Source organism: Liolophura sinensis, chromosome 2 (assembly GCF_032854445.1).
Source record: "Liolophura sinensis isolate JHLJ2023 chromosome 2, CUHK_Ljap_v2, whole genome shotgun sequence".
In the NCBI taxonomy this organism is placed as follows: Eukaryota; Metazoa; Mollusca; class Polyplacophora; order Chitonida; family Chitonidae; genus Liolophura; species Liolophura sinensis.
The window spans coordinates 26,677,647-26,704,085 of record NC_088296.1 but is presented as its reverse complement, the minus strand read 5'-3'; the positions used below and the strand labels follow the sequence as shown (position 1 = coordinate 26,704,085).

The 26,439-nt window shown below is 40.2% G+C and overlaps 2 protein-coding genes across 2 annotated transcripts in view; both read left to right on the top strand.

Annotated features, from left to right (window-relative positions):
* The first annotated feature begins 4,469 nt into the window (after positions 1-4,469).
* LOC135462981 (cysteine dioxygenase type 1-like) lies at positions 4,470-14,773 on the top strand. The gene is made up of 4 exons (XM_064740305.1): positions 4,470-4,812; positions 5,329-5,597; positions 9,170-9,339; positions 14,469-14,773. Exons 1-4 carry the CDS (start codon positions 4,580-4,582, stop codon positions 14,514-14,516), a joined length of 720 nt encoding a protein of 239 aa, XP_064596375.1. The 5' UTR covers positions 4,470-4,579; the 3' UTR covers positions 14,517-14,773.
* Positions 14,774-22,600: 7,827 nt separating this feature from the next.
* The window catches only part of LOC135462667 (LHFPL tetraspan subfamily member 2a protein-like), a 33,779-nt gene continuing 29,940 nt past the window's right edge, over positions 22,601-26,439 (top strand). The window contains exon 1 of the mRNA XM_064739892.1: positions 22,601-23,000. The gene's annotated coding sequence lies outside the window, so the exon portion shown is untranslated. The remainder of the gene's footprint in view (positions 23,001-26,439) is intronic.

The window sequence follows — 26,439 nt, the reverse complement described above, 5'->3', positions numbered from 1 at the left end:
AGCCGAAACTCTTAAAAGCGATTATAGATAGTCTGTGCCGACACTCTTCCCATAACAGTTACTCTAGCTACATGTTCAGCTGAAGTAACCGGATGTAACGACCTAAGGCGACAGTTGTGACCAGAGGTCTGATATTTCGGGACCGATTTTGCGTCGAAACGTGCTGCTATATCCGCCCCAAAGGCGAAAAATGGTGCTCAGGTGAACAGTGAAATGTCGTACTGCAGCAGAGTGCTGAGATTGCCCAGCTCTGATCGCAAAGCTTTGATGATAAACAACCGATTGAATTGTTAACTTCGCATGCGTGACTATGATAATCCATTGTTCAGAACGTGTTCTATGATTCTCACGTAAATCGCGGGATCGCATATGGAGCGAAAGAATTGATTCATGATCGTGATTTCACTCCTGTGTGCAATGAATGAATCAATCAATTATGATTGAAGTTTCACTTCTGTGTACTGTTAATGCATGAATCAATTCATTATTGCGGTTTCACTTCTGTGTACTGTTAATGCATGCATCAATTCATTATTGCGGTTTCACTTCTGTGTACTGTTAATGCATGCATCAATTCATTATTGCGGTTTCACTTCTGTGAACTGTTAATGCATGCATGAATTCATTATTGCGGTTTCACTTCTATGTACTGTTAATGCATGCATCAATTCATTATTGCGGTTTCACTTCTGTGTACTGTTAATGTATACATCAATTCATTATTGCGGTTTCACTTCAGTGTACAATTAATGCATGCCTCAATTTATTATTTCACTTAATGTGTACACTGAATCAATGAATGAATTAATTCTTTGTTGTCGTTTCACTTTTATGTACACTGAATGATTTTTTTTTTGATTGTTGTTTTACGCCGTACTCAAGAATATTTGACTTATACGACGGCGGCCAGCAATATGGTGGGTGGAAACCGGGCAGAGCCCGAGGGAAACCCACGACCATTCGCAGGTTGCTGGCACACCTTCCCACGTACGGCCGGAGAGGAAGCCAGCATAAGCTGGTTTTGAACTCACAGCGATCGCATTGGTGAGAGGCTTCTGGGTCAGTACGCTGCGCTAGCGCGCTAACCGACTGAGCCACGGAGGCCCCTCAATTCGTTGTTGTGTTTTCACTTCTGTGTACATTAAATAATTCAACTATTCAATTTATGGATACGTTTCAGTTCTGTGTACGCTGAATGAATGAATCAATTAAGTGATTTATTTAATTATTTATTTATTTGGTTGGCGTTTTACGCCGTACTCAGGAATATTTCACTTATACGACGGCGGCCAGCATTATGGTGGGAGGAAACCGGGCAGAGCCCGAGAAACCCACGACCATCCACAGGTTTCTGATCGGCCTATCACAGGCCTTATATCTGATCGGCCTATCACAAGCCCAATGTCTGGTCAGCCAATCACAGGCCCTTTATCTGACTGGCCAATCGCAGGCCTTATATTTGCGGACGATATCTTTACGTATGCAATTTTTCCCCTGTGAAGCTCATCATCTTAGATTTAGACCACGATTAAATGATAGTAAGATGATCATTATACAACTGTAAATTTTCGTTTTATCTCATTTTTAATCTTACATTTTAGTAGTGCAGCGATTTGCCATGTAAATGTCGGTTTAAGTTTATAAGTACGGCTGGAGTGGGAATCATTTTGATGTAACATCTTAATATCACGGCTAAGTTATTACGAAAGTATACGTGAACCAGGTGAACACAGCGGTGTAGGACATTTTTTATCGTACATTTGTCGTTTGATATTTTGTACGTCACTTTTACTGTACTATTGTCCTATATGTGCGATTATAGTACATGTACTACATCGTTGTGGAACTGGGCCCCGGGTTGTAGCTAGGGCGATTCTAAGGCTACATCTTTGTGGAACTGGGCCCCGGGTTGTACCTAGGGCGATTCTAAGGCTACATCTTTGTGGAACTGGGCCCCGGGTTGTACCTAGGGCGATTCTAAAGCTACATCGTTGTTTTCAGGAACATTGGGAAAACATGATCGTAGGGGAGACTACTCCGTCATGCGTGTTTACTTCATCATATCAACCATAAATACATTTACCACTCTAACATGTAGTATAGAATACCAAGAAAGAAACAATTATGTGAATTTTCGCAAGATAAATCTGCTTTAGGTTTAAGTGGGATGATTAATTTGATACACTGTCCTTTTTGGTCAAATTATACACAGAGACAATCAAAACGTCAGCAGCCATACAGCAAGCAAAATAAACTTAATCCACGATGACAGCAGACGACGTGTCGACCTTTGACCTTTCTGAAACACTGTTCAGAAATATAGTTCGGTTTATTCTTCAGATCTGTTTGACCCACAGTTTAAATGCACTTGAGGCACTGGATTCTATCGTGGCGAGTTTTCACCGTTGTGGCCAATGACGGATTTTTACTTCGAAATGCGCACGTAATATTAGATTTGAGCAATGAACATTCATATATTTAGAGGCAACCATGAATACATTCTTCAACGAATCATGAAATGAAATATTTCAAGCAATTTAAAGCAAAAGACAATAGCCACGATAAGTTCCATCCGATCACTGTGGAATCTGATGATTCAGCAACATTTTACTCCGCTAGAAAATGTTTCAAATGTATGCGAACTTTCCGTGACAATGTTTGATTTATCTTTCATCAGAGCTATACTATATTTCCGCTCGATTTTTTCTCCATCAGTGATGCTTTAATACAACTCGGCAAATCTATAAAACAACATGCAGGCATTAACATAGAAATAAGTATATCAGTATGAACATGTAGGCATTAAAATAGAAATAAGTATATCAGTATGAACATGTAGGCATTAACATATAAATAAGTATATCAGTATGAACATGTAGGCATTAACATAGAAATAAGTATATCAGTATGAACATGTAGGCATTAAAATAGAAATAAGTATATCAGTATGAACATGTAGGCATTAACATAGAAATAAGTATATCAGTATGAACATGTAGGCATTAACATAGAAATAAGTATATCAGTATGAACATGTAGGCATTAAAATAGAAATAAGTATATCAGTATGAACATGTAGGCATTAACATAGAAATAAGTATATCAGTATGAACATGTAGGCATTAACATAGAAATAAGTATATCAGTATGAACATGTAGGCATTAAAATAGAAATAAGTATATCACTATGAACATGTAGGCATTAACATAGAAATAAGTATATCAGTATGAACATGTAGGCATTAACATAGAAATAAGTATATCACTATGAACATGTAGGCATTAAAATAGAAATAAGTATATCACTATGAACATGTAGGCATTAACATAGAAATAAGTATATCACTATGAACATGTAGGCATTAACATAGAAATAAGTATATCAGTATGAACATGTAGGCATTAAAATAGAAATAAGTATATCACTATGAACATGTAGGCATTAACATAGAAATAAGTATATCACTATGAACATGTAGGCATTAACATAGAAATAAGTATATCAGTATGAACATGTAGGCATTAAAATAGAAATAAGTATATCAGTATGAACATGTAGGCATTAAAATAGAAATAAGTATATCAGTATGAACAATCCCTTAATGAGACAAAGGCTTAATGAAACTTGAAAGCTAAGTAATACAGTTCACAGGAAAACAATAGCCGCTTTTTTATGTACTGGCTAACAGTATGAAAAAAGTGCTTTTTTTATCTCAAATTGGTAAAATATTAATTCGAGAGTAATCAAATGGATTATTTCCAGAAAAGTTATTTATTTTAAAAGCTTTATTTCCAAATTGGTTTCTATTTCAAAACGAGCAAACTGACTTTCTCACGTGTGGTCGGGAAGAACATCTAGTCATAGAAAATGGCAGACGGGTTACATATTAGTAAGACTTTAAGATTATTCGTTCAGAGGTTACACTTGATGAGGAGTGTTGGAGAAACGATTGGATAAAAATGCATTTTAGAGGCAAATAAAGGTCATAAAGTATCACCTTTGATGCTAAAACGCGTATTTTTCTTTGACACTGGTCTTTAACGAATGCTCGATGGCGCAAAATAACCTCATTGGCGTCGTCGATAGCTTATTATCCCCACGACACCATGAGCATATTTTCCCATAGTACGGATACGTGTAGTTATGTGACATCACCAGCTAAATGACTGACAATGAGCAACTCTGCTCTCTCTCACGGTGCCATAGTTCAGGTACATGTAGTTTCACGTTACCATGGTTCGAGTAAGTGTAGTTACGTGACATCACCAGCTAAATGACTGACAATGAACCACTCTGCTCTCTTTCACGTTGCCATAGTACGGGCACCTGTAGATATGCGACACCACCATCTAAATGACCCACAATGAACCACTCTGTTCTCAGTCCTCTGTCACGTTACCAGTGCTCGACCCACTTTACATATTCGTTTGGTGATATGACAAGTAGGTTATTGCCAACCATAGTCGACGTCTTGGAAATGACATCTGGTCTGTCCGAATGTTTAACTCAGGTCCAAGGATCTCGGACTAACATGTCACAATTCCCTGGGCTGATATACTAACTACTTCGTATTACAGCATGGAAGCCATTGAAGAATCCAGCGCGTCTGCGCTACGGACGCTTTCCTTGGCGAAGGAAACGGACCGCAAAAAAACCACGACAGCTCCAAACTCATTGAAAGAACTCATCAGAGAGCTGCACAACGTGTTTTCATCCGATCGTGTGGACATTGACTACGTGAAACATCTCATGTCCCAGTTTAAAAGCGTGAAAAAGGAGTGGAAAAAGTACGCCAAGTTTGACCCTTTTAGGTAAGAGTTTTGTGTAAATCTTATTACGTTTGTCTAGCGCCATTATTGGGTTTATGTAAAAATGCAAAATTGTATGTTTCGTGTTTATATAGATGAGCTAGAGTAAATGCCATATTGAAAGTGTAATGCTTCCTGCAAAGAAGTACATCTAAGTGAACCAGCGTGCATCACATCTGGATGAGGCTGTCCGCCGGTCTTCGCTGCGTGACCCGTGCCAATACTGTCATAACCCATCCTGTTCTGTTGTACATAGCTGCTTTTTTGTCCAAAGTTCAGTTTTGTCCAATCTTATTTACTTGTCGATCCCACCGTGATGTTCTACTTTCCTCTTTATTTATACTGGTACACAGCAATCTGTCGATGATCATGGGTTCCCCATTGGGTTTGTCTTGTTTCCTCCCACCACAATGCAGATCGCACTCGTGTAAGTGAAATATATTTGAGTATGGGGTAAAACACAAATCAAATAAATAAATACCAGTGCAATAGGTGTGGAAGGGTCTTCATTCTGTTTAGGTACACCAGAAATCTGGTGGACTCTGGCAATGGGAAGTTTAACCTGATGATCCTCTGCTGGAACGAGAGTCAGGGTAGCAGCATTCACTCTCACGCCAACTCCCACTGCTTCCTCAAGGTCATGCAAGGTTCCGTCAAGGAGGAAATGTACGACTGGCCAAAGGATACAGATCACGACCTTGACACGGAGGTCACTGACGGGGTCAGTGAGAAAATGGTGCCGCGTGAGATCATGATACACGAAAGCGAGGCTGTGACTTACATTAACGGTATGTTATTGTTTACTCCCACAACGAAGTAGGATAAACTACTGTATTTATTTATTGATTAAACTGAACTGGGTTTTACCTCATACTGAGGAATGTTTCACTTATATGATGGTCATGAAGTTGGAAAAGAGTCCTTGCAACGCCCACTTCTTATACGGGATTTGCCTGGGGTGATCTGTCCCTCTCAATTGAACGCACGCACGCTTCATCCTACCATCGTTTTGCTCCTCTTAAAATTTCATGTTTTCTCACCAGATGGGCTTAACCTTCTTCTCTGTTAGAACTGATCTGCTAGTTTTTGATACACTCCTTTCGCCAACCTTACCACAAGATTGGCCTCCGCAATATGTGTAGTGCCATTACACAGGGCTCCAAACATGACGTATACATATCTCGGCTTGCTGTATTTGGTAGGCCCTCTGTTATATGTTATGAAGGATCTAGCGTCTCAAGTACATGAATACTCTAACAAACACCATCACTGTAAGTTTCTGAACGTACGGTAAGCATATCACTGTTGCTGGTAAGCATGAACAGGACTTTCATAATCTCCCCCGATTTGTGTCATAGATGTATTTCATTCCGCTCAGCCCGGGCTAGGAGGTATATACGCTCCCATGCTTATAAGATCAACATGGTGGCTGCTACGAACAGTTGCCATCAAAATGCGATTGAGATACCTATAACAGTGGTGTTGATCCTGGAAATTATTGAAGGACTAGAAGTTTGAGATTTGATTTAGATATGTACCATTCATAGAAAATCGACAGCTTTGACTGCGTCACTGAAAACTGACGTCTATTTTGGCTGCGTCAATGAAAACTGACGACTGTTTTCACCGCGTCATTAAAAACTGACGACTGTTGTCACCGCGTCATTAAAATAAAAACTGACGACTGTTGTCACCGCGTCATTGAAAACTGACGTCTGTTTTGATGCGTCACTGAAAACTAACGATTGTTTTGACTGCGTCATTGAAAACTGACCACAGTTTTGACCGCGTCATTGAAAATTGACGACAATTTCTCTTTTACATTGTTGCCTGCTTTATTTAACAGTTGTATAATAATTTCTCACACAATCTTTGGGAATTTTAGGGTTTTGCAGTTTTCAACTTGTGCAATATTTATTACGAGTGGTACACGAATGTTTCAATTCGAAGCTTTGAATCCTCGCCTCTGAAATTTTATTCACACTCTAATCTATTTGGACTTTTTTCAAAGCAGTTCGGTAACTTCCGACATGCTCGTCTTGATAATTCCACAGATGTAGTTCCCATATGCACTGCTTTTTTCGGTGCTTTTTTGCCCAAGGAATTGCCTTTTTTTCCTTCTGCTTGGTTTGACTAAATAATTGACAGAAGATTCTGCTTCCTGTGCGTTTTAAAGACCTATTAAATAATTTAAATGACTAAAAACCTGGAAAAATTGACGGAAGATTCTGCTTCGTGTGCGTTTTAAAGACCTATTAAATGATTTAAATTGCTAAAAATTTGGAAAAATTGACGGATGATTCTGCCTCGTGTTCTTTTTAAAGACCTGTTAAATAATTTAAATGACTAAAAACCTGGAAAAATTGACGGAAGATTCTGCTTCGTGTGCGTTTTAAAGACCTATTAAATAATTTAAATGACTAAAAACTTGGAAAACCTCAGGTGAAACCTCAGCAAGGGAACTGTGGGAGTCACGCTATTGACAGGTCGCGGGAGGGAACTCAAAGGGCTCATTCCAGACTGGTGTGCAAAATTCATAATACTGGAGCAAAAGAATTTAAAAAAAAAATTGCTAAAATGTTTCTTACTGGAAATGTATGGACCCCGAGGCCGAATATATTTGCAGCCAAACGAGCGAGAGCTGGATTTGAATACCCGACTTTATCGCTACGAGAGGAGAATAAAATAGCTACGCCGAATGTTCACGTGACTGTCACGCCAATCTCATCATAGTCTTTTATAGATATCATTTGCATAGATAAACAACAACAACAACATGACCCTATTCTACCTCTGTTGGGGAGGATGATACATGTGTATCTAGGGTAGTTAGGAGACCGTCACACAACTACAGTATCAGCAGTCACTCAGCCTTTTAGCATGGAAGCCGTTATAATACAGATGACCCGATTGTCACACAAGGATCATGGTATTTTTGCGTGTAACTCCAAGATAGGACAGCGAAAGTACACACTGGATGACTTCTGGGGCGGACAGTGAGCTTGTATAACTGCCAACATATCCAATTACGTGTTTACTACATGTGTATGTGTCTTGTACTGTTGTATGAAACATTGCCCGTGATGAGCGGGTCGCAGTTGTAACAAGATGTCCACGTTACACATGCGCAGTTGGTTGGAAACCTTGTAGCCGAAAAGTGAAGAGTATTGGAGCACTGGTTGCATAATATTACAGCACCGATGTTATAGTCTAATGAGGCGTTATAAAAACGTGTAGTGTTACGTTCACAAAGGTCAAATGTCGTAAGCAAAAGTACATATGCACCCGATTGTTGCGTCAAAATTTTAGTTTTATTCCGTGTGTCAAAATTTAAAGCCGACGCAAAGGTAGTGTATACCTGTGGACGAGGGAGAGATAAATTACAAGCAATGTTTCCCATTAACAGGAATTGATTGTGAAATAAAGTATAAGGCCAAAGTGACGTGTGGCACCCTCTCGTAATGCCATGAATTGGAATTCCAATTTAAGGAGTTTCATCTCTTCTAAATCGTATGGGGGGCCTCCGTGGCTCAGTTGGTTAGCGCGCTAGTGCAGCGCAATGACCCAGGAGTCTCTCACCAATGAAGTCGCTGTGAGCTCAAGTCCAGCTCATGCTGGCTTCCTCTCCGACCACACGTGGGAAGGTCTTTCAGCAACCTGCGGATGGTCGGGGGTTTCCTCCGGGCTCTGCCCGGTTTCCACCCACCATAATGCTGGTCGCCGTCGTATAAGTGATATATCCTTTAGTACGGCGTAAACCACCAATCAAATAAATAAATAAATCTAAATCGTATAAGGTACAATGCACGACTTTGTCTGTGTGTAAAATCAACGATTTATATATGTGTTTGATTGGTGTTTTACGCCGTACACAACAATATTTCACTTATAAGACGACGGCCAGCACTACGGTGGAGGATACCGAGCAGGGCCTGGGGAAAACCCACCACCATCCACAGGTTGGTGTCTGATCTTCCCACGTACGGCCGGACAGGAAGCCAGCATGAGCTTGACAGCGACCACTTTGGTGAGAGGATTCTGGGTCATTACGTTGGGCTAGCGCGCTAACCGACTGAGCCACGGAGGCTGGCAGAACTGCGCCTGCTGTCTTATGTCTATTGTCAGGTGATTCAACAATTATATTTACATTTTTGACGATTCTTCAGTGAAATTAACCTAGTCAACAGAACTGATGAATCAATTTCTTTTTGCTTATTACGCTAAGTATTGCTTCATCTAGTGTTGCTGTTAGCCTCAGTATCTCAACCAGAAGAAGATATTGTTCTTAAGGCAATTCTAGCCAGCAACATCGTGATTCATTCCATCATTTATTCATTAACATCAGTGGTTCTCTTTTCAGATGACATCGGCCTTCATCGCGTGGAGAATCCGAGTCACACAGACCCGGCCGTCACTCTCCACTTGTATTCTCCACCATTCGATGCTTGTGACACTTTCGACCAAAGAACCGGGCGGAGGAGAGCGTCCATCGTGACGTTCTACAGCCAGAAGGGAAGGCGCACACCATTTGTAAGTACTTACTATGGAAGGGCTGACTGACCAAAATTTCAGCACCCATGTTGAGAAAGTGCCGAGAAATTCATGTAAGACGAAATTACGCTTTATAGGCGAGATTTTCATGTTATCAATAATTAAGAGTGTATAATTTTGCAGAAAATTCATGTTGAAAAGCAGTGCATTTTACCCTGTATGAATGGTGTCCAAGGCTGGCCAATATGTGCTCTTTAAACCATTTTCTCAGCTGTCACAGACATCTATTTATTTGATCGGTGTTTGACGCCGAACTCTGAAATATTTCACTTCTTCGACGGCGGCCAGCATTATTGTGGGTGGAAACCAGACAGAGCCCGGCGGAAACCCACGACCATCCGCACATGTTGCGGTCAGACCTTACCACGTACGACCGGAAAGGAAGCCACCATGAGTTGGACTTGAACTCATAACGACCGCATTAGTAGGAGGCCCCTGAGTCATCGTGATGCGCTAGCGTCGTAACTCTCTGGGTCAGGGAAGACCCGCCTTAGACTCAAGTTAGACATAGTGTAAACTGATGGAATTATTCCTAAAGTCGTATTTAAACTAAACACTAATTTTCAGGTTTGTCGTTAAAGTTAAACTTTAAGTATTAGGGTATAATTTCCTAAGGTATGTCACAGTCTTATTGAAGTAAACAAGACTCTGTGATTGCGGGTCGTGCTTTTTGTCCAAACAACAACTGGTGTATATTGATCCCACATTTATGGAACCATTTTAACCAGGCTTTTGAAGGCCGCGACATTCTCCGCACTTCTATTCCGTTACCTTTTGACCCCGTGACCACATTCGCTGTCTTCCTAATGTTATCATTGGCGGTCAGTGTGTCTCTGTTTGATATGTTATTAACGGTCTGACCTACTAAACGTCCCAAGAAATTAGGCTTGCAGGCCTAATCTATGCCGTACATGCTTACATGCTTAAAGTAAAGGTAAATCCAACATTTTGGCAATGCTGCCAATTAATTAATGCGTCTTACAGCAATATAAATTGAATCCTACACAAAATGAAAACTCTGCGCTACGTTAATGTCAAACTAAGACATTTTGCTTTATTTATCGTTTCAACAATTTGAAGATGTTTATGTTTTCATATTTTGCGTTTTAATTGTTTAGGATATGTCTGGTACATATTTGATTTTTATTTGGCCAGACATTTACAACATGTTCACTGGTGATGTTAGTTGGAAAGGCAGGAATAAAATCGTTGTGAGCTTGTTCTATCCCTGTCTGATCAAAATTTCACACCGTTATATTTAACCTAAGTTTACTGACTAGATCCTTCCTTTGTCACACAAATCCAGGCCAGTTCGTGACTTCATCAAGTCGTACTATTTCTGTATATATTTATAATAAACCCAACATAAACATAAAGTTCAGCAAAAATGGGCGTGAGCATTCACTGAGCATGTGTCAGGGAAAAGACAAGGTCGACATAGATGCGCAATATCGTACTTTTGCACTTTAAGACACTTTAGGAAATTTACCAAAACAGAAGAACGGTAGTAAATGACACCCACAGAGGAGTATATGGGTGACAGCGATAACCGGATAAAACTGGTGATCACGCGGCCAGACATGCTGCCATATTTCTTGTTGAAGGTCAACAGCTGCCCGTTTGTGACCATGTGATATCTGGTAACATCAATGATCACGTGACATAAAACACACACTGTGCCGATTACTATTTTGGCTTTAAAAATTGTTGAAAATATTGTTGTGTAAACTTTGTCATCTCTGTGTTGTTTGTATGAAAGACTATACATGACAGTTATTAACTTTGAATGAATACACCAAGATAAAACTATATTAATTAAGAGATTCTTATCCCTAATGATTCACACGTTTAAAGCATTGCCTCGATGGCTCAGATCATTAAATGATTTCTCTTCTGGCTCAGACGATTAAAACGATGCCTCGATGGCTCAGATCATTAAATGCTTTCTCTTCTGGCTCAGACGATTAAAACGATGCCTCGATGGCTCAAATCATCAAATGATTTCTCTTGTGGCTCAAACAATTAAAACGTTTCCTCGATGGCTCAGATCATTAAATGCTTTCTCTTCTGGCCCAGACGATTAAAACGATGCCTCGATGGCTCAGATCATTAAATGCTTTCTCTTCTGGCTCAGACGATTAAAACGATGCCTCGATGGCTCAGATCATCAAATGATTTCTCGTCTGGCTCAGAGGATTAAAACGATGCCTGGGTGGCTCAGATCATTAAATGATTTCTCTTCTGGCTCAGACGATTAAAACGATGCCTCGATGGCTCAGATCATTAAATGATTTCTTTGTTGGCTCAAACAATTAAAACGATGCCTCGGTGGCTTAGATCATTAAATGATTTCTCTTGTGGCTCAAACAATTAAAACGATGCCTCGATGGCTCAGATCATCAAATGCTTTTCTTCTGGCTCAAAGGATTAAAACGTTGCTTTGGTGGCTCAGATCATTCAATGATTTCTCTTGTGGCTCAAACAATTAAAACGATGCCTCGATGGCTCAGATCAATAAATGCTTTTTCTTCTGGCTCAGACAATTAAAACGTTGCCTCGATGGCTCAGATCATTAAATGCTTTCTCTTCTGGCTCAGACGATTAAAACGATGCCTCGGTGGCTCAGATCATTAAATGATTTCTCTTCTGGCTCAAACAATTAAAACGTTGCCTCGGTGGCTCAGATCATTAAAAGATTTCTCTTCTGGCTCAGACGATTAAAACGATGCCTCGATGGCTCAGATCATTAAATGATTTCTCTTCTGGCTCAGACAATTAAAACGTTGCCTCGGTAGCTCAGATCATTAAATGATTTCTCTTCTGGCTCAAACAAATAAAACGTTGCCTCGGTAGCTCAGATCATTAAATGATTTCTTCGTTGGCTCCGACAATTAAAACGATGCCTCGGTGGCTCAGATCATTAAATGATTTCTCTTCTGACTCAAACAATTAAAACGTTGCCTCGGTGGCTCAGATCATTAAATGCTTTCTCTTCTGGCTCAAACAATTAAAACGATGCCTCGGTGGCTCAAATCATTAAATGATTTCTCTTCTGGCTCAAACAATTAAAACGATGCTTCGGTGGCTCAGATCATTAAATGCTTTCTCTTCTGGCTCAGACAATTAAAACGTTGCCTGGGTGGCTCAGATCATTAAATGATTTCTCTTCTGGCTCAAACAATTAAAACGTTGCCTCGGTGGCTCAGATCATTAAATGCTTTCTCTTCTGGCTCAAACAATTAAAACGTTGCCTCGGTGGCTCAGATCATTAAATGATTTCTTCGTTGGCTCAAACAATTAAAACGTTTCCTCGGTGGCTCAGATCATTAAATGATTTCTCTTATGGCTCAAACAATTAAAACGTTTCCTCGGTGGCTCAGATCATTAAATGATTTCTCTTCTGGCTCAAACAATTAAAACGTTGCCTCGGTGGCTCAGATCATTAAATGATTTCTCTTCTGGCTCAAACAATTAAAACGTTGCCTGGGTGGCTCAGATCATTAAATGATTTCTCTTCTGGCTCAAACAATTAAAACGATGCCTCGGTGGCTCAGACCATTAAATGATTTCTCTTCTCGCTCAGACAATTAAAACGATGCCTCGGTGGCTCAGATCATTAAATGATTTCTTCGTTGGCTCCGACGATTAAAACGATGCCTGGGTGGCTCAGATCATTAAATGATTTCTTTGCTGGCTCCGACAATTAAAACGTTGCCTCGGTAGCTCAGATCATTAAATGATTTCTCTTCTGGCTCAAACAATTAAAACGTTGCCTGGCCGGCTCAGATCATTAAATGATTTCTTCGTTGGCTCCGACAATTAAAACGATGCCTCGGTGGCTCAGATCATTAAATGATTTCTCTTCTGACTCAAACAATTAAAACGTTGCCTCGGTGGCTCAGATCATTAAATGCTTTCTCTTCTGGCTCAAACAATTAAAACGATGCCTCGGTGGCTCAAATCATTAAATGATTTCTCTTCTGGCTCAAACAATTAAAACGATGCTTCGGTGGCTCAGATCATTAAATGCTTTCTCTTCTGGCTCAGACAATTAAAACGTTGCCTGGGTGGCTCAGATCATTAAATGATTTCTCTTCTGGCTCAAACAATTAAAACGTTGCCTCGGTGGCTCAGATCATTAAATGCTTTCTCTTCTGGCTCAAACAATTAAAACGTTGCCTCGGTGGCTCAGATCATTAAATGATTTCTTCGTTGGCTCAAACAATTAAAACGTTTCCTCGGTGGCTCAGATCATTAAATGCTTTCTCTTATGGCTCAAACAATTAAAACGTTTCCTCGGTGGCTCAGATCATTAAATGATTTCTCTTTTGGCTCAAACAATTAAAACGTTGCCTCGGTGGCTCAGATCATTAAATGATTTCTCTTCTGGCTCAAACAATTAAAACGTTGCCTGGGTGGCTCAGATCATTAAATGATTTCTCTTCTGGCTCAAACAATTAAAACGATGCCTCGGTGGCTCAGACCATTAAATGATTTCTCTTCTGGCTCAGACAATTAAAACGATGCCTCGGTGGCTCAGATCATTAAATGATTTCTTCGTTGGCTCCGACAATTAAAACGATGCCTGGGTGGCTCAGATCATTAAATGATTTCTTTGCTGGCTCCGACAATTAAAACGTTGCCTGCTTGGCTGGGATCATTGAATGATTACATTGCTGGCTCAGACAATTAAAACGTTGCCTCGGTGGCTCAGATCATTAAATGATTTCGCATTAGAAATCTCGGCCAGCCAGTATCCTATGTATTAGTCATTGTGTTTAGGCTTCAGCTTGTGTGCTGGGTTATTTGCTCGTTTGGGGTATGCTCTTATATTTATCACCGAATTAATAGCGTAAAATATGAAAGAATCAATCTGAACTTTTCAGATGGTGAAATGAGTTATTTCGCACCGTCGGCTGCCTCAAGTCGTCTAAAACACGTGAGCAATAGTCACTAATCAACCTCTGCCGAGACGTTTATGTCTTTGCATGCGTTTGTATGTCTGTCTCGTTATGCGCATGCGTACAGACGTTTGCACTCTTGGAGTGCCCTCTACTTATCTGTTGTATTATCACTATTATTATTTTTTCTTTTCCCTTTTTTTCTAGATTCCATCATCTGTAGAGAAACAACAACAACAGGCTGAAAACAACTAGCAGTCTACCTTGGGACGACGGTAAACACCACAGATCCTATGCCACAGATCAGACATATGAACCTGGCTTGAATTTCAACCATTTATTTTTCTAGAAATGTGTAAACAAGAGAACGGATACGATTAGTACTGAATGTAAAGGGAACGCCACAAAATATGTCACAGTTTTGACATTTACATGTGTATATGTATGCTACTGCTTCGGCTTTCACTTGTTTGTTATTTAATACAACTGTAACAGTAACAAGAGAAGACAACCCTGTAAAATTAAAATTCCAGCTGGTTTGTCACATTTGTGTGGTCTTTTTCTGGAACCTGAACATCTGTGGTAAATGGTAATATTACATACAACACACAATTTAAATTGTGAATTTAAATTCACAATTTACAAATGCCATAATTGTAACAATAATATGTAGTATAAATATATATATTCATATACGTGTTGTATGCTATATTTGATTAAACACATAATGTTAAGTGAGAGCTAGCGAGTTAACCCGTATCTGAGTTACTGACATAAAGAACACAGGCTTTCGCAATCAGTAATGAAATCAGCCAAAGTGATAGGTCTTTTATACCATAGCGAACTGGTTGTGAAAGATACTTCCTCATTCACTGATTGGATGAGCCTCGGTTACCCAGCTTTACTCAGATACAAGTTCGAGACAATTTTGAACCAAGTATTGTTTTGGATATACGACCAGGCCGCTAGTGGTTTGTCACACTTGTTCAGCTTGGGTTTGGTTACCCGTCAGTCTGACTCCTTAGGGTGATCCTTAATCCTTCGATTCAAGCCTTTAATGAAGTTTATTATCGACATTTTGCTACGTAATATATAAGAAGAATTTACATAGAAACATTATAGATATGCAATAAAAGAGAGTTTTAACGCCTTAATCATCAATATAATAGATGTCAAAGGTTCGAATCACCCTCTCGATACTCTCGCTGGGGTTAATAAACTTAACCAGTTAACTCGTGCAGGACAGTCGCGTAAGAAAAGACAAGAAATGATATAAACATAACATTTTCGGGACAATGCTGCAAACAGATCTAAACAACCTCGGCCAATTTGTTCAATAACTAAAATCAACGGTCAGTCTGGAACTCTTAAAGGACACGGCACGATAAACAAAGCAGAATCACCATGTCGTGCCATTCGTACTCCGGGCAAAACAGTGTTTGCGAGAAACAGACTTTGCGAGAGTGTTTGCGGAAACAGGTGCTTTCTTTGCATATATAAATAGCCCTCAACTGATTGGTTTAAACATTGATTGATAACGTGGCGGATTTGTTCAGGTTTACACCAAGCCTGCAGTGGTTACTATACATGTATTTGTTCATTTAATTGGTGTTTTACGCCGTAATAGAGACTATTTCACTTATACGACAGCGGCCAGAATCATTGTGAGAGGAAACCAGACTATTTCACTTATACGACAGCGGTCAGAATCATTGTGAGAGGAAACCAGACTATTTCACTTATACGACGGCGGCCAGAATCATTGTGAGAGGAAACCAGACTATTTCACTTATACGACAGCGGCCAGAATCATTGTGAGAGGAAACCAGACTATTTCACTTATACGACAGGGGCCAGAATCACTGTGGGAGGAAACCAGACTATTTCACTTATACGACAACGGCCAGAATCATTGTGAGAGGAAACCAGACTATTTCACTTATACGACAGCGGTCAGAATCATTGTGAGAGGAAACCAGACTATTTCACTTATACGACGGCGGCCAGAATCATTGTGGGAGGAAACCAGGTACAGCACAGGTATACAGTGGCTACAGATTACCAAAAATTCAGAATGAAATCATGTATATTTTTGCGTTTTTCCAGCGGTTTGACATTTTTCTCCGTGTGTATAGATTTCTACTTAATGGACAACATTCAAAAATTCCAACACTATACCTGAAAGTTTTCACAAGTGGATAAGGAGTCTCACCTGACAAATACCGAAACACTAAATCCAAAAGCATTATATGGTAGGCCAATCCACACATCTAGGTAAGAAATTTAAATTCCCTTTTAATGCATAAAAGACCTTTCGAAAGTAGAAAAATTATCAGCTACCACTTTTACCTTAGAACCACCTCTTTAAGGATGCATCACGGGAACATACGATGTACGGCGAAAATGTGCATAGAATACTGTGTTAAAACAAATGTTGCAAACCAAATTTTTTCATTCATTCTCATCAATGTTTCCTTTACATTATCTTTATCTGGAATTTTACTGATCAATAAATATTCAAGAGAGACATTTCACAAAACAGCAGACCGCCCCCCCCCCCATTCACAAAACAGCAGATCCCCCCCCCCCCCACCTTCTAGCACAGTTGGTAGAGCGTCCGCTTCGGGAGCAGTAGATCCAGCGTCGATCCTGGGGTTAACCCGTATCAGAATAATGGCTCGGGCGATGCGGCTTACTTGTATTCGGTAAGTCGTCTCAGTGAAGCAACAGTAGATAAAAGAGCGGTGGAAATCCGTCCTGCAACAAGGAGGCACATTACATGCACTCTTAGGATTCCTTCGTCGTCATAGTACTGAAAAATTGTTAAATACGATGTTAAACCCCAAGCACTCACTCACAAAACAGTAACCGGATATTTTCATTATGCGCTACATGTTTATAGCTTTATCGTCAGCAAATATTTAACATGATTTAGAGTTTAAAACATAGCTGTGGGTGCAGGTTGAGAATGATAAATAAACCGTTCAGAGCATCCCCCACCACTGCCTGACAACAGCATATCGGTATACACCTGTAGATAAACACCAAGGGAACGGCGTGGCCGAGGTGATTATCGTGCCGCCGCGCTACAATGACCCAGGAGCCTCTCACTAATGTGGTCGCTCTGAGTTCAAGTTCATTCTGGCTTACTCTCCGGTCGTGCGTGGGAAGGTCTGCCAGCAACCAGCAGATGATTGTGGGTTTCCCCCAGGTCCGATTTCCTCCCGCCATAATGCTGGCCGCCATTGCAGCAGTCACAGATGTATAAATACATACATGTACACCACTTTACATATAGTCATCACTTTACATGTTGAAGGCAAAGCGTTGTCTGTTGCACACAGTCTGATGTCTACAGAGTATCACCCTTACCAAATTGTACTTGAATGTTGATGATAGACAGCACCATACTCCTGAAATGTCATTAGCTGAATGGTCAACACAACCGACAAAATGCTGGATGGAAATAGAAAATGGCTGGACTAATCATTTAATTTTTCGTACTTAACTCTTAGTGAAATTACAGCTGCACTCGCACTGATGTCATACCATGATCAAGTTAAAATGTAATCCATTCAAATTACCGGATCGAAGCCAAGATTGTTCCAGCGCTTTCTTGTTTTATATACATTATTTGCCACATATGATCTCAGTAACCTTCATATAGGGTGAGAGAATGTGAACGCCCACTATATGACCGCTGTTGCCCAGTGTCCGGAGTAAACGCACTGGGCGAAGTGTTGTGACAGCTTTAACGTGCTTGGGGTTTTACGTCGTACCTTTTCAGCCGAATGACGAGTCATTAGATATGTGTACATATACCGGTAATTTGTCTTCTTGTAGAAGGTCGAGGCCATCCCGCCAAATTACTTGCTGTCATCATTCCGAAGACACCAGACATGACACCCCTCACCCAGTCACATTATACTGACATCGGACCGACCAGTCATATTTCCGTGCTCTAACTTCTCTGTGCTGAGCGCCAGTCAGTAACAAATACAATTTTCAAAGTCTGTGGTATGATCGGATCTTGGATCCTGGATCTCCCGACTTCGAGGCTGACGCTCTAACCATTAGGTCACCAAAGCGGTTGTGGCAGCTTTTTTAAATGAGCCCCACCTTTCTAGATGTAATACCAAAACTTTCATGATATATTTCCTAACAATATTGATAGACTGGAAAGTAAAATTGTCCGCGATGGGGTATATTTCCACCACATGAAACACATCGTACAAAAATTGGCAGAAGTTTTTTGTTTAAATTATACTTTCAGTTACATTCCAGTGTCCATTGATATGTCTATTACATTTCAATCATCGTTCCTGGAGAGGCACTTAACCACCATGGTTTAAGGCTGATGCAGGATTTCCATGCCGTAATTATTTGATGCGTGACGTCAAACGTAGTACGTGCTGGGGACTCATCTATGAAGAACACTCTGCATATTTCTGTGTGACGTATGTGACGTGTGTGACGTCAAGCTGTTGACGCTGCAGTGGAATCTTCTGCGTCACTGATTCGATGTCATACACTTCACTACGTCCCAGTTCACCGTCTGTGTCCTACTGTAACGGCAGGGCACGCCGACGCTCACACAAACCGTTCGGGGACTCGTGGATGGCTGCTTTACATGGGCTTTGAAACTGTGAACGGCAAGGGTAAATTCGGTGGAAGAAATGCGGAAGACACACCTTTTGACGTTAATTTGGAGAATGCGGCTTAAACGAATGCGAGGGATGACGATGCTGAGGAGACGGCTGTGGAGGCGGAGGCGTGACTTGTGGAGGTGGAGGGCCGTGTTGTGGACGTGGACGTCTTGGTTGTGGAAGTGGTGGCAGCATTTCTGGAAAGGGTGGTGGCTGAGGCCGGGATAGTTGCTATGCAAGGCTACTAGTGGCAGATCTTAATCAAGACCAATTTTCTGAACTTTTTTGAGTTTCAGCTTTTCTGATTGTGGTCACAGAAATAGATCTACGTATTACTTTCCAGGTGCTAACACTTTCGTGTTAACACAGTAGCCTCCATTTCGGCTCACTATCACTCTAGCCTCGGTTTCATCTCGCTCTTTTCCCCGCCAATCATAACATCATGCATCGTCGTTTTGCTTCCTTACTTATACTTTTCAAAGGCACATACATGTAGACCTTTGTTTTCACAAGAAATTTAGCAATAGATAACCTAAAGTGATTTGTACGTCTGTCTACTTTAAATCTGGGTTGAACACTTTTATAAGAAAGATGACCAGATGAAGTCGTCTTTGGATCTTTAACCAAGGTGGACTGTTTTCAAAAGAAGCAGATGCCATTGACTTAGGCCTTCAGTAAGTAGGGCGTGTTTTTAAAAGACAGCCAAATATAGAAAATTTGGACTACACATCATGGTGGTACATTTTATAAGATATTTTGACTTAAAAAATAAAAAAATGAATTTAAAGTCGAACATGTTATTAGACATGGTCGATGTGTGTCAAATTTTGTTGATAGTTGTATTATGTTAGCTACATGTCGCCTATAAAAGTGATATTAAATTGTCAGATTCCAGAAATCTGTGTGAAATAATAAATACGGTTAAGAGACCGTCTGCACAGTTACAAACTTTGTAACTCCAAAATCAGGAATGTCCACTACAGCATGGCTCATTTGAAGAGATGCAATCTTTGTAACTCCAAAAGTAAGAATGCCCACTACAGCATGGCTCTTTCAAAGAGACGCCATGTTTGTAAGTCCAAAACAAGAATGTCCACTACAGCATGGCTCATTTAAAGGGAAGCAACATTGGTAACCCCAAAATCAGGAATGTCCACTACAGCATGTCTCATTTAAAGGGAAGCAATCTTTGTAACTCCAAAATCAGGAATGTCCACTACAGCATGGCTCATTAAAAGAGATGCAATATTTGTAACTCCATAAACAAGAATGCCCACTATAGCATGGCTCATTTAAAGGGAAGCAACATTTGTAACTCCAAAAACAAGAAAGCCCTCTATGGTAGACTCAATTTAAGAGGAAGCAATCACAGCATTATGGCCCAAGTTGTCATGCATTGGAAAATTCATGACAAGAATGATATATAAGTAAATAAATAATTACTTATTATCAATAACTTGCATTATTTTATCAGTACCAGTCCAGAGTAATCGAAATATTTTATTCGCAACCGATTCGGTGGTCTAATAGCTAAAGCGTCCACTTCCAAGTCAAGAGATTCAGGGATCAAACGCGGGTCATACTAAAGACTTTCAAAATGGTACTTGCTGCTGCCTCGCTTTGCACTCAGCACCGAGAGGTCAGAGCAAAGAAACATGACTGATTGACCGGGTGTCAGTACAATGTGACTGGGTGGGGTATCATGTCTGGTGTCTTCGGCATAATAATTCAGTGGCGGCAGCACTCGCTCTGCCACAAGAAGACACATTATGTACACACGCCTAATGATTCCACGTCGTGACATGACTGACAAAACCCCAAGCATACATACATGTACATGTACATTTTAGTCTCTGGTTAACTAATGGTGATAGTTCCTGATTAATCTTTAGTGGTTTAGCTTAAGCCTTCAACACGGAGTGTCATCAGTTTATGAATTACTGTTTAGATGGCACACTGCAGATATTAACGACACATGGCATGTATTTATAAAGACACACGCATTAATGTGTTAGTAACATATATATCGTGGACCTATACACACGCATACGTTTAGGGCTAGCATCTTTTCTATCACATTTAAATTTTCAGTAAATCATTTCCACGTTTTCTCCAAAACATTGGTGTTTTACAGAAAATATTAGCCCAGCTAGGGACGAGGTTTTAAGTCAGTTTCAGGGCTTGAGTTTGTTTGTCTGTGCCCTGTGCCCAAAATACGTGGAGGTCAGGATGACGTTGCAAATTACCAAACCGGCTTAAATGTGACCCTGTGAACGGGCAATTTCCTGAACTGGCTTAAAACCGGCTTGGCCACATGGTCTTGTGAATGCACGCATTTTTACAACTGGCTTTCGATTAAATTTTGCCCATGTGAACGGGATATTTGTGACAAATATCTTTTACAGTGGTCAGACAGCTGTTTTTGTTTTAACATGTATATTACTATCAGTTTTGATGTGTAGGACCCAACGCGTACCAATCAAGGACATTAGGGCCCGTTTCACAAAGTGCACGTAACGTTACGTGCATTAACTTCCATGTCGACCAGGCTTGTAGTTATTACGTCTCCGTGGTAGTTACGAGGACGTACCACTACATGGGCTCTGTGAAACGGGTCCCAGATCAACTAACACCACTAGTCATCATGGGCGGTAATCCAGCGTACATGATGTAACACTGTGGCAGAACATCTCCATGGCAACAGTGCAATGATTTTCAATGCTGTAGCGTACATAAATGTATTGCAAATAGATCTTTTACCTAACTTATTTAACTAGTGGTGCATTTTGATTTTCAATGCGCTCCCGTATTAACTCACACTATAGGCTACCCACCTTTTGTTTTCCCACCCGTCTATACTTTTCTGCTAACACTCCGTCCCCGTGTTGTATTTTTCTGCTATATCATTACATTACAACAGTGTGTTCGTCAACTCTTGTATAAAATGTTGTAAGGATATGGTTGTGTTAGTCGTAGCACCTTCCATCCAATCCATTTGAATAATTGTCAATAAAATATTTATTTGTTTATGCAATTGTTGAATTACGCCTCACTCAAGAATAGGCCTACAGAAATCAGTACAACGGCAACCACCATTGTGGTGGGAGAAAAACGGACGGAGTCGGGGAGAAACCCACGACCATATTGCTGGCAGACGTAAATGTTGTGTCAATAATAAAAAAGCTTATACTAAATTAATATCTGCTGATAGCTCTAGTTAAAAACTTCGGACCAGGTATTTACCATAATCAGAATTTGTGATTTGCCTGGCAATTCCTGTGTTAGTCATCATCAGGATTTCTCTGGGTTCTTAACATGTTGAAAAAAGCTCTGGAGAAAGGAAAGGAAAAACCGACCTAATAAAGATGGGTTTAAAAAGTATCAATTCAAGGTACATAACTCTGAAACTCTTTCCTGCATTGGTCTCAAAGGGAGATAAGCGAGTAGTCTTCTTATGGGAATCCCCTACCTTTGTTGATATCGAATAAAAGAAATTTACTTTCTTGAGGGGATATGATTATTCTTGCAACCGCTGTTTCTAAAGCCCTGTGTACGCCTTTAAAGTGTCTTTTGGATTTCATTTATATTTTACTTTGTGACACAGAATTTTTTTAAAAATATCCAAAAATTCTGATAAATCATTTCCAGCTGCAAGATTAGGTGCCTATTTTTAGCTCCGCGTGAGCTGTACGAACTGATTTTCTAAACAGCAGCCTGAGAAATTTCTCCGTCAATTTATGTGAAAGTTTCACTAATAGCAGGCTAAGTGAGCTGTCGAGTGACTGGCGGCTTGAGTTAGGGATGGTGTACGCAGATCTATGATTGCAGGCGGATAAGAAAACGACAGCATTTCACAGCGAAGTTGTGGAGAAAATCAGCAAGTATCGGCCGGTCTGGAGTCAAATTGCACGCTCGGATTTATATTCACTCATTCAGCAACCGTCGCCCAAACCAGCCGTAAACTTTGACATTTCACTCTCTGGAACTCGATATAAAGAACCCAGCAGACGGGAGCTGTGACATTTTTGTGGTATTTTCCAGAAATTCTTCGCTACGAGTACCTAGTGCTCCGCTGGTTGTTATTACAGCGAAGGTAAGCAAGTCGTCTTTATTGCGCTTTATTGTCTTCGTTTTGCTGACCTGTTCTTTGTTTACTCTTTCCTAGTTTCGTTTTCCCTGACCCTTAATAAGTGTGCTGTTCATCAGAGATCAGGAGATATATGGTGTCATTTCAAACAACGTTGTGTAAAACTTACTGAACTTCTTGGTTTGTTCCAATGTTGTTGTCTGGTGTTACCTTAGTTTCGAATTCAAAATCAAGTTCAGAAGTGGGACAGCAGTTTGACAGTTACATAGAGTAGCTACAAACCCAGTCTGTCAGCCATGTGTGCACATTTTGATGGACCTCATCTGTGTAGCAGTACATTTTGTTACCAGCATTATAAATGCACAGATAACAGAAAAAGTATACATATATATGATATAGGTAGGCACACATCCATGGCTTTGTGATTTCTGACACAATTTGAAATAATAAACAAGGCTTTATTTATTCATCTTGAGGCCAGTGACGAAGTATACGTTCGAGTCAAACTGACCTTTATCAGGTGCCAGCGGGCAAATAAGGAAGTTGAAAAAACACTTGTTAAGTTTGTGCAGACATTTAATACATGTGGCGTGTGGAAGGCTTTTTTCACCAGTACGTGGCTATAGGGTGTGTACTTTTAATGCACACATGAGGTTTATAAATTACAGCACTGGTATGTGATTCATCATAGCTAGCTATCAAATTCAAATTAGAATTCATTTGCGAGCTCTCGTAGCTAAAATTACACATAGTTATGTAGGACAGAGACTGCGGGCTGTGGGTCCAGGAAATTAGATTATCTTGGTATCAGAATGATTGTTTTGTGGAAGGCTGCTATATATTTGTTTTTTTGTACCTATCAATGTACCTATAAATTCCTTAATACAATGCTTTGTACATGTGTATATATATATATATATACATACATATATATATATATATATATATATATATATATATACATGTACAATGCATTGTAGTAAGGAATTGATAGGTAGATTATGTGTTGTTAAATCACAAATTTTCATGTAGACACATTTGATTCGTAGTCACTCAGGTGGCCTTATAATATGGAGCATGGGAATGTTTCATCATTTTGCTGATTGCAGGCTTTCATGTTTAAAATGTGAAAAAGAGAAAGCTGCTGATTTCATCTCAGCAAATAATTACATGTAATTTACAGGTAGGCTAAGGTATTTTCAAATGTTTTTGAGGAACTTCAGACTTTTGTCTGACCTCCAATTCCCATGACTGTTAATTTTATTTATTTATTTATTTGATTGCTGTTTTACGCCATACTCAAGAATATTTCACTTATACGACGGCGGTCAGCGTTATGGTGGGAGGAAACTGGGCAGACCCCCGAGGGAAACCCACGACCATCCGCAGGTTGCTACAGACCTTCCCACGTATGGCTGGACCCATGCCTGTTAAATATATAGGCCTGAAGGTATGTATGCGCATAATAACATTGTGTAGTCAGTGTAGGCTTAGGTGGGTATGATGACAAGCGAATGCAAACAGGCTGGGTGGATTTCCATGATGTATACTACTAGGGGTGGCCTGGCCAGAGTTCAAACCCCATCTTTGGTCATGCATACCAATGGAAAACTTGTAAAACTCCTTCCCACCTGTGACAGAGTCGTCCAAATTGCTGTGAACTCTTGTGTTCTTTCCTTTATTACATGTGTGTCACATTTTTTGAGGGGTTTATCAAGCACGGGAACTGTAGCCTCACAAAAGAAAGCAACTTGTTCTACTGCAGGTTGGACCTTTAGTGTAGCCAGTCTGTGGGTTTTCAGTTTAGGACCAAGGTTGTGTTAAGTTTACTGGATTTACATGTAACTCGGCATTGTGGGATATCTGATGGACTGATCAGTGCCATGGGATTTGGGGGGTTTGTTAACCCCATTTGACTGTGAAAGACATGCACATCTGAACAGTACAGGATTCTGTGTGGTCATCAGTGGGCAGACACACTCCTCCCAGGCCTTAGACCAGTCAGGGTGCATGGAATGACCTTATAGTGTTGACCACTCCCAGGGAGATGACCTTTGGTAAAGGTCACATTGATCCCTCAGAAACAGCCCTGGCACATATCAAGTGTGCTGTATGTGTACCTGTGGTGTATGTATAAAGTCCCCTGTAACATGAAGTGCCCTGTAACATGAAGTGTCCTGTAACATGAAATGCCCTGTAACATGAAGTGCCCTGTAACATGAAGTCAGGAGAAGTAACTAGTCTGATATGGTTTGACTCAGAGCCCAATACCAAACATTCTGGTATTGTGCTGTATTTTACCTCAACTTTGCCATGTCTTAAGTATACAAACCAGATGTGCCAAGAGTCACAGTATGCTGGATAATGAAATAAAAGATGAGGATGTTAAGGAATTTAACACAGAGACGAAAAGAAAAAACAAGTGCAAAGTAAGACAAACTTCAATCAGAATTCCAGTAAAAAACTTTGGACTAATGGCTTTTATGGAAAGCCAGTTGGAATATCCATTACAGACTTTTTAGTGATCAATGTACATGTATGTAAATGTCACACAGTGTACCCGAATGAATGTATATATATATATATATGTATAACTGACTGAGATCCATCCGTCTTCAGCACAACCCAGCCTCTGTACAGTGTACATGGACATGTGGTCCTTACATCATTATGTATGTTCCATTCAACTTAATATCTGGAGGCGGTGGAGGTGGGGGGGGTGGGGTGCATCTTCCCGTGTCGATCCCATACCAGCTAGCATCCCTGTGATATTAAGAGTATTTATTGAAGATATCTTCATCTGCAAATGTGATTGCAAACTAAATTACGATGACCATAACTACAACATCATGCCTGTCTGTCTGCCTGTCTGTCTGCCTGTTCATTTGTCTATTTTTCGCAGTTCTCATTGTGTGCTGCCTGTCTTAAAGATATCTCCTGAACTACTGGACAGAATTTTAATACAAAGTAATCAAATTCGGTTTTAAGCTTTCTTGTCAGCATGTTCTTGTCTACATACCCGCTGTTATTACCTGATCTACTGCCTGTTGCCTTTCTGAAGGTTACATGTTGATCAAAGCTTCTATATATGTAATTCATATCAATGGTAAACTGGCGTTAAGCCATAATAATTCATTCATTCATATCAATGATAAACATTTACATGTAAATCATGGATCTGATAACACAATTTATATGTCAGAATCTTGTGGTAGATTAATGAATAGATATTGGTGTATACTCAGTGTGTTTAACATATAGACTGACAATGTGTACACAGCAGCCCACTCGTTACAGCATGTACACAGCAGCCCACTCGTTACAGCGTGTACACAGCAGCCCACTTGTTACAGCGTGTACACAGCAGCCCACTCGTTACAGCGTGTACACAGCAGTCCACTCATTACAGTGTGTACACAGCAGCCCACTTGTTACAGTGTGTACA